Source organism: Carassius carassius, chromosome 17 (genome assembly GCF_963082965.1).
Source record: "Carassius carassius chromosome 17, fCarCar2.1, whole genome shotgun sequence".
In the NCBI taxonomy this organism is placed as follows: Eukaryota; Metazoa; Chordata; class Actinopteri; order Cypriniformes; family Cyprinidae; genus Carassius; species Carassius carassius.
The window spans coordinates 32,750,201-32,762,161 of record NC_081771.1 but is presented as its reverse complement, the minus strand read 5'-3'; the positions used below and the strand labels follow the sequence as shown (position 1 = coordinate 32,762,161).

At 36.9% G+C, this 11,961-nt stretch overlaps 2 protein-coding genes across 5 annotated transcripts in view; one reads left to right on the top strand and one right to left on the bottom strand.

Moving 5' to 3' along the window:
* Positions 1 to 11,961, top strand: part of LOC132090970 (E3 ubiquitin-protein ligase TRIM39-like) — a 147,204-nt gene that overhangs the window by 26,911 nt on the left and 108,332 nt on the right. The window lies entirely within an intron of this gene.
* Positions 3,645 to 5,276, bottom strand: LOC132090973 (granzyme K-like). Of its 2 annotated transcripts, none has more exons than XM_059497768.1 (5): positions 5,119 to 5,276; positions 4,908 to 5,022; positions 4,377 to 4,515; positions 4,037 to 4,291; positions 3,645 to 3,940 (listed from the first exon to the last, which is right to left on the bottom strand). In XM_059497768.1, exons 1-5 carry the CDS (start codon positions 5,180 to 5,182, stop codon positions 3,770 to 3,772), a joined length of 744 nt encoding a protein of 247 aa, XP_059353751.1. In that variant the 5' UTR covers positions 5,183 to 5,276; the 3' UTR covers positions 3,645 to 3,769. The 2 variants fall into 2 exon arrangements, with proteins under 2 accessions (XP_059353751.1, XP_059353750.1); XM_059497767.1 differs by having other exon boundaries at positions 3,701 to 3,940; positions 4,878 to 5,022.

Genomic DNA, 11,961 nt, shown 5'->3' with positions numbered 1-11,961 from the left:
CGGGGAGCAGTTGGGGGTTCAATGCCTTGCTCAAGGGCACCTAAGTCGTGGTATTGAGGGTGGAGAGAGAACTGTACATGCACTCCCCCCACCCACAATTCCTGCCGGCCCGGGACTCGAACTCACAACCTTTCGATTGGGAGTCCGACTCTCTAACCATTAGGCCACGACTTCCCAACTATATTCAGTCAGATATTAAAGACTTCATATCCGTATCTTCACACGTCATATCTGGTGAGTTGAACAGGTTCACTAACCAAAGAAAAAAAAAAAAAGATCTTAACATGGCCATCAACTTTCATTCTTATGACCGTCATAAAATCTAGAATATAAATAGATTCGAGAAGCTGTCATTGAGAAACCTGAATCACATCCTTTGGATAAGACTAGAGTGGAATATGAAGGTCATCAAAGGTGCAGTACAAAAATAAAGTGAAAATTTTATTGAAAACTTAAATGTGTGTGTATATATATATATAACTGTGCGCTCGATTCTGGCATCCAGGATGATGTTAAACTTCGTTTTGTTGTACTTTTCAGTCAAAGCTGCTGAAAACCATTAAAGTCATGTGAATTTAAGCATGGAATCTAGCATTTAAAATAAACATTACATTAATTAAATTTACATTTATTCATTTAGCAGATGCTTTTATCCAAAGTGACTTACAAATGAGGCCAAGAGAAACAATCAAAATAAAAAAGAAATAATATTATGCTCTATTTTTCTTTCTAATACATGTTTAAAGCAAATTTAGTTAAATGTCATATTTCAAACAGCCCCTATTAAGAAACAATATATAAAGTATAAAGAGTTATTTTATATAAAGTTGCATGGCCACTTGTATAACGTCTTTATTTAGAAAAACCTATGTAGGAAACCATGTAAATAAAGTTTTTCCAGGCTGACGCCTATATATCGTTTTATGAATGCCACTTTTAGCTTAGCTTAGCACAGATCATTGAATCTGATAGAAATAGAAATAGAAATCGCATCATATGACCCCTTTAAGACTTCCCTCTATTCCTTAGTAAACTTTTTTTTTTTACGTTTTATTTTTTACTGCTATTTAGGAGAACTCTTAATGCTAAGATAAAATGTTTTGTGAATATGGGCCCAGATCTGGAAGTAAATAAATGGAAATAGTCAAATAGGGACAGCATAATAGTCCATCAGGTACAGAGCAACAACATTAATTATTGTCTATTATTGCATAATTAATTTTAATCACCTGTAGTTGTGCTTAATTCTGAACGTGTTTTGCAGTTAGACATTCTACCCTCATCATCATGTGGCTTCACCTAGTTTTTGCTGTACTCTCTGTGTCCACTAGGGGTCTGTAAACACCAGTTTCATTTCAGTGGTCATGCATCACTATGTTGACATCTGTGCTGTGAACTGAGCTCATATGACCCTTTTTTAATGAACATTCATGGGTTTATTGTGCTGTTGATACTTTAATATTGAGTGTTCAAATCACTAAGCATTATTTCTAATAAAGTAAGTTCATGCAAGCCCTAGCCCTCTCCAGTGTTGTGTGTAATTAGTTAGTGTAATTTAATTACTTTTTCGTAGGGGATTACTTTTTTTTCTGTTATTGAATTACAGTTACTTCTTTTTTAATTGAACTTAATATTGTGTAAAGACTGTAGAACATTAATTTACAATGCAATAGTGGATTTAACATTACAAATGTAAAGTCTAACATTAAAATGCATGCTTTTTATGTACCTTCTCACTTTAAATTGGTCTTTCACTTTCACTTTGGTAAGTTAATAAGAATATATAAAAGCATTAAATTAATTGTCTATCCTTGTATCATTAACTTGTCGAGGTTGATATAGGATTTAGAAAGTAATTAGTAATAAGTAATTAAATATTATTAGAGAGAGTAATTTGTACAGTAATCTAATTGTACTGTTGAAGATGTAATTAGGGTCACACTTTATTTTAGGGTCCAATTCTTACTATTAACTAACCATTAACTATGACTTTTGCCTCAATTAACTCCTTATTTGCTGTTTATTAATAGTTTATAAGGTAGTTGTTAAGTTTAGGGTATTGGGTAGGATTATGGATGTCATGCATTATATGTACTTTATAAGCACAAATAAACAGCCAATATGTTAATAATAGACATGCTAATAAGCAACTAGTTATTAGTGTGAATTGGACCCTATACTAAAGTGTTACCGTAATTAGTAATTAATTACTTTTTTAGAGTAACTTACCCAACACTGGCCCTCTCATGGGTGCTCAGGGACTCGAGCATGCATGGAAAAAAAGGGATAATTATTTGTAAAGTAAAGGTCCAAAATATTTAAATGTTAAATAATAAATATGGCCTCATGTTGTGTCAATTACCTTTAACACACTGCCTCTAAAACTTTTCATCTTTCAGGTTAGATTTTCTGCGTTTTCACATTGGTAAAATGATTTTAAACCTGTATTGGCTACAAATATGCCATATACTCAGTCAGAACAAGCTCACACAAACTCATGGCTTGTATAGTACAGCACAAGTGGCATCTAATAAAACTGTGTGGCCCACATTGGGAACGGAAAATAGCCTCTGACAGAATGAGTTTTTGCTGTTTCTTAAACCACTAGGACAAATAAAGCCTTGTATTAGACTCACTGAATAAGGTCAAGCACATTCATGATTCATTATGTAATTTTGTCTTTCACTGTACAATGAAGTGTGCTGACAGTAGGACTGACAAGCATCCTGCACTTGTAGTTTTCTCAGAACTGCATCACATCTGTAGCATTGGAGCACCAGAACAAAGAATAACACTAACACCACGCGGCATTGGTGTTAATACTATTGACAATGGACCACCAAGAGCTGGATCTGTGCCTTGGTGGTCAATTGCCACAAACCACAAGCAACAGAATAATCAACACAACAATATATAAAAGGTGCACAGTGTCATACACACACATACCACCACCACAGTGCTAAAATAATACAATAAACATTCATTTAACATGAGTTGTATCATAAAACCATAATGTAATTAACTGATAAAATAAATATTAAAAAAAACACAAACCATTAAAAAAAGCTCTCGCAGAGTGAATGCTGGGAAGATCAATTCATGGTTTTTCATTTAAATTGTTTGAATTCATTTCACTTACAAACGCTGTAAATGTAACTATTTTTCGGTAGCATTACAAGAAATGTCCCATTTGATTTATTAGATTCTCACCAAATAGTAAGGGGATTTAACAGAAACCATTTTAGAGCTTTTTACTGTACCATCTTTACAGTCATCATATTATAATTACATTGACTTTTTACAGTGTAAGAATTGTATATTAGGCATTGAATCCCTTTTTATTGTTTTCCTTCTCTTCTCTTTGTTTTTTTTTTGTTAAGTTAAATGTCGACTTCAGATATAAATTAAAACTTTACCTAAATCTCTGCTGCACAAGTTTTCGGGAGCACTTTCGAGCCCAGTGTGCTGTTCTGTCCTCGACTCTGTATGAGGTTTGTTTAATGTCTTCACCAGAAGGTTTCTGCTTTGACATTTTGAAGTATTTCAAGGAAGCGTCTGATTGTGTTTGCATACAAAGAATATTATAAAAAGCCAGTGGAAGTTTACTTGATATTTTTTGGTGTAAATGTCTAATGTGTTCAATGTAATAGAAGACAGACAAAGAAAACATGACTAATTAACCAATTCGCAGTCATTAACTAGTGACGTTTATATGAACGCAGCAATATGAACTACAACCAAAAGTCTACATGCTGGAAATGTTAGCTTCTTAAAAGTTTGTGCTGTTGAATTGCTTTTTCAGTATGTTATTGATCCAGCGGATATGTTTTTCGGAAAGAAAGGTGTACACAGCTGGTTGCTTGGGTTTACCGCATTCTTTTGACCCTGAAACCACTCCAACTATGTTTTTCTTACAGTCCAGTGGTCCACCAGAATCTCCCTGAAAAAGAACACAAGGTTTTTTACCCTTAGACGGGTAAAATAATGATTTAAAAGACCATGTAGCCATAAATCAAAGACCACAGTAATGACATACCCAACAGATGCCTCTGTTTTCTTGCTTGTTTCCTGCGCACAGCATGTCTTTGGTGATCACAGGATCTCTGTTGTAGTAGCGGTTGCACAGATCCCTGTCCACCACTGTCACTTCTAACATTTGCAGTTTATCAGAAGGTTTCAGGACTTTAGAGTCAGTAGTTCCCCAACCTGTCACAACACATTTAGTTCCAGGTGGAATGTTTTGTTCCTTTTTGGGGATTTTTTTAGGTTTCACAATCACTTTTTTGCTTAGCTGAGAAAAAAATGAAAAAATGAAAAGACAACACTAAAATGCATACTGTGAAAATTTCATACTACTAATTTCAGGTCATCCTTACCTTAATGAGCATGATGTCATCTTGTTTAGTCTTTACATTGAATGTTTTAGGATACTCGTAACCGAGGATGCCAACGCGCTGAGTGCCTTTACTCAGAGACAGAGATCCTACGAGAACTGTCACCGATGCAATGGGTTTTCTGAAAAAGATACTAGAAAAAAAACATGCTCTTTCAAGAGGAAAAAAATTGCAAAGAGAAAAATAAATGCATGACGTCTCTGATAAAATGCTCTTATTTATAGATTCATATTCTTTCCTGAAAGATTTTATTTCAAGTAAAAATAAATAAACAAAGATAAATTATTTACAAATGTTAAAAAATAAATATAAATACATAAAAATTACACAATAATTGTTTAGACAATTATTTTAGGAAACAAATACAGAAAAAATACTAATACTACACTACTGCAAAAATACTAATTTGTAGATTAATCTTCTTTCTTGAAAGGTAATATTATGCTTCACATAGACTTCATTTGTGTGCCCAAAGTGCCTTACTGTTGGCAATGTGCTGCAGTTAACACCCACTGGTCTTGAATCAGGATTCCTCCACACACATGGATCTGGTTCATCTGAATGGACACCATCCATGGTTGATGTTTTTTGACATCTTTGCCTCCAACAATGGACACCTCAGAGCAATCTGGAATAGAGATTTCAAAGGCAGTTACAGATTGTGATCTTTTAAATCAAACTGTGAACTTATTTAATCTAACAGTGACATATAAATAACAATTACCTGCCAATTTGAAAAAGGTTAATGCCAGTAAGTAATGCACAATCAAATATCTGCAAACATCCATCTTGCTGCCTGTTCTCTCAGCCAAAAGTCAATATGTTTCGTCAGACATGGTTAATTTGTGGTCAAAGCAACATCAAAAGGTGTGTACGTGTGGGAGAGTTTGCATGCAATGTGATGCATCTGTTTTTGCACCTTTTAACAAGTTCACATTTAGTTCCATTTCTCTGTTTGAGGAATCCAAAAGCAAAAACAACAAACAACAACAACAACAACAACAAAAAACATATAATCTACTGTCATAACCTTTCTGTAAATGGTGTTCATATGAAAGAAGAACTTTAAAAAGCATCAGGGGACATGTAGCCCTCACTGAACAGTTTTTCACACCTTCAGAAGTAAAGCAGAAGCTTCAAAGCAGAGCACACAGCTGCAATCTCCAGCTGTGTGAACCATAGAAATGTGTGATCCAAATGAAGACTCAATCGTTTTTGTTTTTTTTTTTGCTTCATGTCAAGACAGAAAAGAAATAAAATTATAAAATCTATAGAGCAAAAAATTTACCGCTTTTATGAATATTTCTAAATGTTTCTATACTTGCAAATGAGAAATTTTTACTTTATTTGACAAATACAGAGCTTTTGAATTTTAAGGGGACTGGTCAATGATGTTCACATTATAATAATATCATGAAGCTATAATAATTTAGATTACAATACAAAAACATTCACATTAATGGAGAACAACAATAAGTAGCAACTTAGGTAACCAGTTGTAATTCTATTGAGAATGAGGAGATGCGTCACGGTAGCTTGCTGTCACGTGACGAATTGCACCCGTCCACCATTTTGGGAGGATACGCTATCGGTTGCCAGGGGCAATATATATATAAATACATATATAATATAGAAATTAAGAAGAAATGGAGAAGAATGCGGCAAAAGAAAAGGGTCCTTACAAGGAGAAACTTACTACCAATGCCAAACAGAGGTATTTAGAGAAGCTGGCTAATATAAAAAACGTCGACCCATACAAGCTGCCTGCAGCTGAATGGAACAAAGACCTAGACTCTTTACCACCTTGCACTTACATGGAAATAGTTAATTACTTGGTTTTTGGCATCAGTTATTACACTATGCTAGAATTCAAAAGCCTGAAATCCTTGGAAAGTTACGAGACATTCTGCTGCAGCTGGGTGCGCGACTTGGTCATCTACAAGCCCCCAAACTGTGAAAATACCGTTGTACTGGCAAAGGTAAGTTGCTTTACCTTTTGTCAAGTCAAGTCACTTTTAATTATATAGTGCTTTTTACAATCCAGATTGTATCAAAGCAGATTAATAATATAATAATAACAGTAAAATAACAAAGTTTGTTTCTGCTGTAACTTACAGCAGCTCTGGATCAAACAGTGATGGCATTCAGTTCAAATGAAATAGTGTCAATTGGGGGTGTAACAATATCGTGTCACAATATATTGCAATACAAAAATGCAACAATATATATCGTGGATAGTGACAATATGTAGCAGCTAGTGTGTATAGTTCACCCAAAATGAAAATTACTGTGTGAGGAAAAAAAATCAAGTTTACAGACACCCAAGAAATCCGACGTCTCTTTGTCACATCGGAGACATGCTCTCCCTCATGCTTTTTCCATGTAGGGAAACGAAAAAAACTGTAACAAATGGTTCCTACGGTTTCCACGACAATCGTGTGAGACACTGGAGCAGTTTTTTTTTTACACAGCAGTGTTCTCCAGGCATTCTAGAATAGTGCGACAACCTCCTCTACTACCAATGTAAAAAATGAACTGTGCTGGCGGGTATCCTCCAAAAATGGCGGAAAGGGGAGGAGACGCGGTCTCTGGGGGCGGGGCGCTGTGTCGTGACGACATCTCCTCATTCTCAATAAAGTTGAGCCAAGTGTGCTTCACAAGTCTTGAAAAGTAACACCAACACTTTTGATCACCCCCATGTGGCTTGTCCCAGTATAGGTCATAAACCCTGCCCTCTGATATAATGGGACATTATAATGAACACATTATATACATTGTCATTTGTATGTAGTTTTTATCATGCTGATGTAAGTTCAAGGTGTTTAATTCTATTAATTTTTTTTTTTTTTTATAAGTTTGGGTTTAGTTAGTTACGTGATGCTATAAAAACAGGAGTGTGATGTCATGATTGACAGCTGAGATTGACAGCTTCTCTGAGTGAACCGAGTCAGCAACTGTTTTTTGGAGATCTTCAGGAGGAGACTGGATTTGCATTTACATTATTTTATCACAAGTCTCTTTTACAGAAGCCAGCAGACAAATATTGGTGCAGTCAGGCTAATTAAAAAGGGTGAGGGGCGTGTGCTTGCGGTCGACTCTGCGGGAGTGTGGGTGGTACTGTACAGGCTCTGGTCACGAATCAACACAATATGTGCGCGCTATGGGGACATTGGCGGCTTCAATTTTCTTCAATGGAAGAGAGTGAACGTACATCATCAATCTTTTTTTACAGTCTTTGAGGTGAATGATGACTGGAACTTTGGGAAATGGCATCTTTCTTTCAGAACAGCTAACGATGTACATATTTCAATAGTCTGTTTTTGGGAACAAACACACACTTGCACATTCTTCCACATTTAGTGGACAGCACATTCCAGAGCCCAGTTCACCCACCGACAGACTGATTCCTCGGGGTATGTCCTGTGACTGCCATAAAACTTCCTGAGGACCTCTGGACACAGCAGCAATGGGTGAAACAAAGAGGGATCACAGAGTTACATCCAAATACATACATTACTATGTTTTCAAACCTTAAACTGATGCAAACTACAGGACATACGTCTTATACTTATTCTGAGAAATAAGTATTCTCAGTGACAGTGTAGTGCAACATCTTACACAAACTGAGCTGTTAATGGAAAATAGTGATGTCCGATTTGCGAAAGAATCGTTCGATTTAACCGGTTCTTCTAAGTGAACCGGTTGAACCAGTTCACCAAATCGAACTGAATGCTTTGAAACGGTTTGCGTCTCCAATAAGCATTAATCCACAAATTACTTAAGCTGTTAACTTTTTTAACGTGACACTCCCCCTGAGTCAGAATAAACCAATATCCCGGAGTAATTCATTTGCACAAACAGTACACTGACTGAACCGCTGTGAAGAGAGAACTGAAGATGAACCATAGACTGTAAAAGAAATGGACACAGCGACCCCATTGGATTCAACGGAGACAAGTGAAGTCAATTAGAAGCACGCACTTCCTGGGGGTCAAGTGTACTGCGCAGACTCAAACTGAGCTTGATGACGTAGATGTGACGTGAGCAACCTGTCTGACAATTGTAAGTCTTCTAATCGCTGTGCCAAGAGAAATCTGAATCACCCACCGAATCTTGCAGACATTGTTGAAGCCTCATAGACAGTAAAAGATTGCCTGTGAGCTTCTCCTCCTGTCCATACAGTAATTTATCTACTTGTGCGACAGAGAGTCACAGGTTATGACGCAATCGTTAGCCTATTTTTACAATAAACTGCTTCTAGGGGGCCACAACATAAGATACAAGGTAATGGGGCCTTTTATAATTTTTTATGTTTCTTTAGAAATAATGAATGGACAAATGGAGTCTTTAAACGCCTCAGATATAAAGTTATTCGCTGTCAAAGTGACGCCAAAATGAATGGGAGTCAATGGAATGCCAACAGCAGGTGGGGGTCCGCTAGCCAATGGCAGCGCCCAGGGATGCTTCAATAAAATATGAAACCCTGAGATGAACACCGAGCAGAGCCAGATGACAAATGTACATGCCCACTGCTGGAGCAGTTCTCGTTCTCGAGTCAAGAACCGGTTGCATCGGTTTTCGGATCACCAATACACTGAACCGAAAACCGTTTCTTTCGGACGCATCCGATTTGAGAACCGATGAACTGATAATACTGCACGCATGCGTGTAATTTTTCAAGTATTTTGTTAAACATCAGAAAGTGTGATAAAATAACTATATTTTATTTTGCTTTTATTTATTTTTTTTTAAGATGAATGTTTCTAATCTGTATATTGTAGATTATGTATAGGCCAGAGGGGGTTTCAGGGAAGTTGGACAATAATTAAGACTCTAAAGACTCCATGTTTAATAGGAATAAGGGATGATTTATTAAATATCTGTACTGTATTTATAGTTAATGATGACACAATCACAAATTGAGTTTGTAGTAAACAGAACATGAACAAGAGTAGAGCAGCCGATGATACTGAACTGCAGCACGTGCCGGTTAGAGCGGTTCTCATTCTTGAGTCAAGAACCGGTTGCATCGGTTTTCGGATCATCAGTACACTAAACTGAAAACCGTTTCTTTCGGACGCGTCCGATTCGAGAACCGAGGAGCTGATGAAACTGCACATGCGTTATTCAGCATGAAGCAGACTGACTCACTGCGCGTCTGAACCGAACTGATTCTTTTGGTGATTGATTCTGAACTGATTCTGTGCTAATGTTATGAGCGCGGGTAAACCGAGGGCTTGAATGAAGGTCAATCTGGCGAAACGTAAGTTAATTTAATAAAAAAAATGCATCACAGTGGATTATGTATAGTAAGTGGGTCATGGTTTCTGTGCTGATGACACCAAATTTATTTACTTTATATCTTCAAGATTTAAATCCTCGTATGCAGATTATTGCTGTTACTGTATTTGGGTGTTGTTACAAAACTTAATAGTAAACTTTTCATGATTATGAGGTTTTTAACTGACTAAAGTTATGATTACTGACTTTATATATTTAAATGTTTGATAGACTTGATGCCATTACGTCATCGCCAATGACGTCATTACGTCGAGCCTAAAAGAACCGTAGAACCATTTTTTTCAACCGGTTTATTGAATCAAACCGTCCAAAAGAACCGGTTCGCGGAAAAGAATCGAACTTCCCATCACTAACAGACAAATGAATGCATGTATGACAGTTAAATATTTTCCCATCACGTTTAGTCTTAATGTGTTCAAAATATTGCCAACGGTATTATGTTTTTTTTTTTTTTTGTAAGTGAGAAATGCACTGGTAAACCTTTAGTGACACTTTTCTGAATGTGTGTTTGGACTATGAAAATAAGTTCCACAGGAGGAGAGAAGGGTGAGCTGCACCGTGTTCCCTGACTCTGATGGAAACAGCCAATCACAGCCTGGAAATGGAGAAGTGCCAGATTGCAATCTCCTCCTCATCGAAAAGAGATAAATGTACCTAAATGTAACCAAAAGACACTCCTTGTTCTGTGTCTGAGTCCTGTCAGGGAGAGACACTAAAATAGCAAGTTCTGAGTCTCTGATACATCCAGGATTCATTAACAAATCAACAAATGTTCTGAGTCTCCAGCATGTGAAGGTGAGACTGCAAAAGATCAAGCTCCATTCTGAGTCTGAGTCCTGTCAAGGAAAGGACTGATCATAAGGACAGATCACCAACATTTTGAGCCTCAGGCCTGTGAGGGAAGAGGCAAAAACAGATAACAAGGCCTAAGTCTCCAGCTTTGAGACAGCAACAGATACAATCATGTTCTGAGCCTCCAGCCTGCGAGGAAAGATATAATATATGTTCAGAATTCATTCAGAGTATTCATCCAGTGAGACGGCAACAGATGCAGCCCCTCCTGAATCTCCAGCCTAGAGAGACAAAGTGAATTGACCAAGTTCTGAGTCTCTAGCCAAGAGAGGCAGAAGACACAGAGACATCTGCAACAAGGTTAAGCTCTGGCGAGCAAACCTTCAGTCCAAGGTTACTTTGCTTGCATGTTCCAGGCTAAGGACCTTCTGCACCTACTCCAGGGTCACATCTGCATGTTCCAGATTTTAGGACCCTTCATGTTGTACTTGGTTGCAATGCTAAAAAGATTTGAAATCAAATCACATCTCATTAAGCTGCAACATATTTACTTTATAAACTGCAAGATTAGTATTTGTTTTATTTATTTGTGGTAGTGGTATTGTTGCATTTTATTTATGATTATTTGTGAGTATTTTTTTGCATTAGTATCAGAAAAAGAATTATCAATTCCACAAGCTTCCTTTTTTTTATTAAGTTAAAAAGTGATAAAATAGTTAAACTATTTAAGTTGTTTACACACAACAAGCATTGGCATCATGCAACATGTTGAATTGAAAGCTTAATCTTAATTCAATAAACTGTAGACACACAAATAAGATGTTGGATGTGGGATTAAAACCCTCAGGGGATCCATAAGGACAGTCAACATTATTTGGGCCACATTACATGTTACAGATTTTATTGTAATTAATTTTAATTATTTTTTTTACTTTTCATATGTTGTGGGTTTAAAAGTATAAATTCCGCTCTGTCTCCCTTACAAAACATGGACTCTTTTGGATTTTTTTGCCATTGGATTTTTGCGCTCTCCACCCCTAGATGTGGATCCAACCTACGGATGATTGCACTTATGATATAGAGTTGTCGATGCTGATTGGTGCCGATTACTACTGGCGTATGGTGTCAGGCCGAGTAGAAAGAATTACAGATGCAGTAGCCATTGAGAGCATATATGGATGGTCAGTGCAAGGCCCAGTCAAAATGTCCAGTTTTGCTGATGCAGCCTGCATGCAAGTTACTGAAGACACACTGGTTTCAGAACGTCTGAAAGCCTTCTGGGAAATAGAGTTTCTCTGTATCACCATGAAGCAGACAGACAGTCCTGAGGAAGAGGAGGCTCTTCACAAGTTTGAAAAGACAACTCTTGGATGGAAGATATGAACTTGAACTGTCGTGGCGACCTGACAAGCCAGAACTTCCAGATAACTACAGAATAGCAAGGAAAATATTTGAAGGCCTTAAGTGAAAGTTG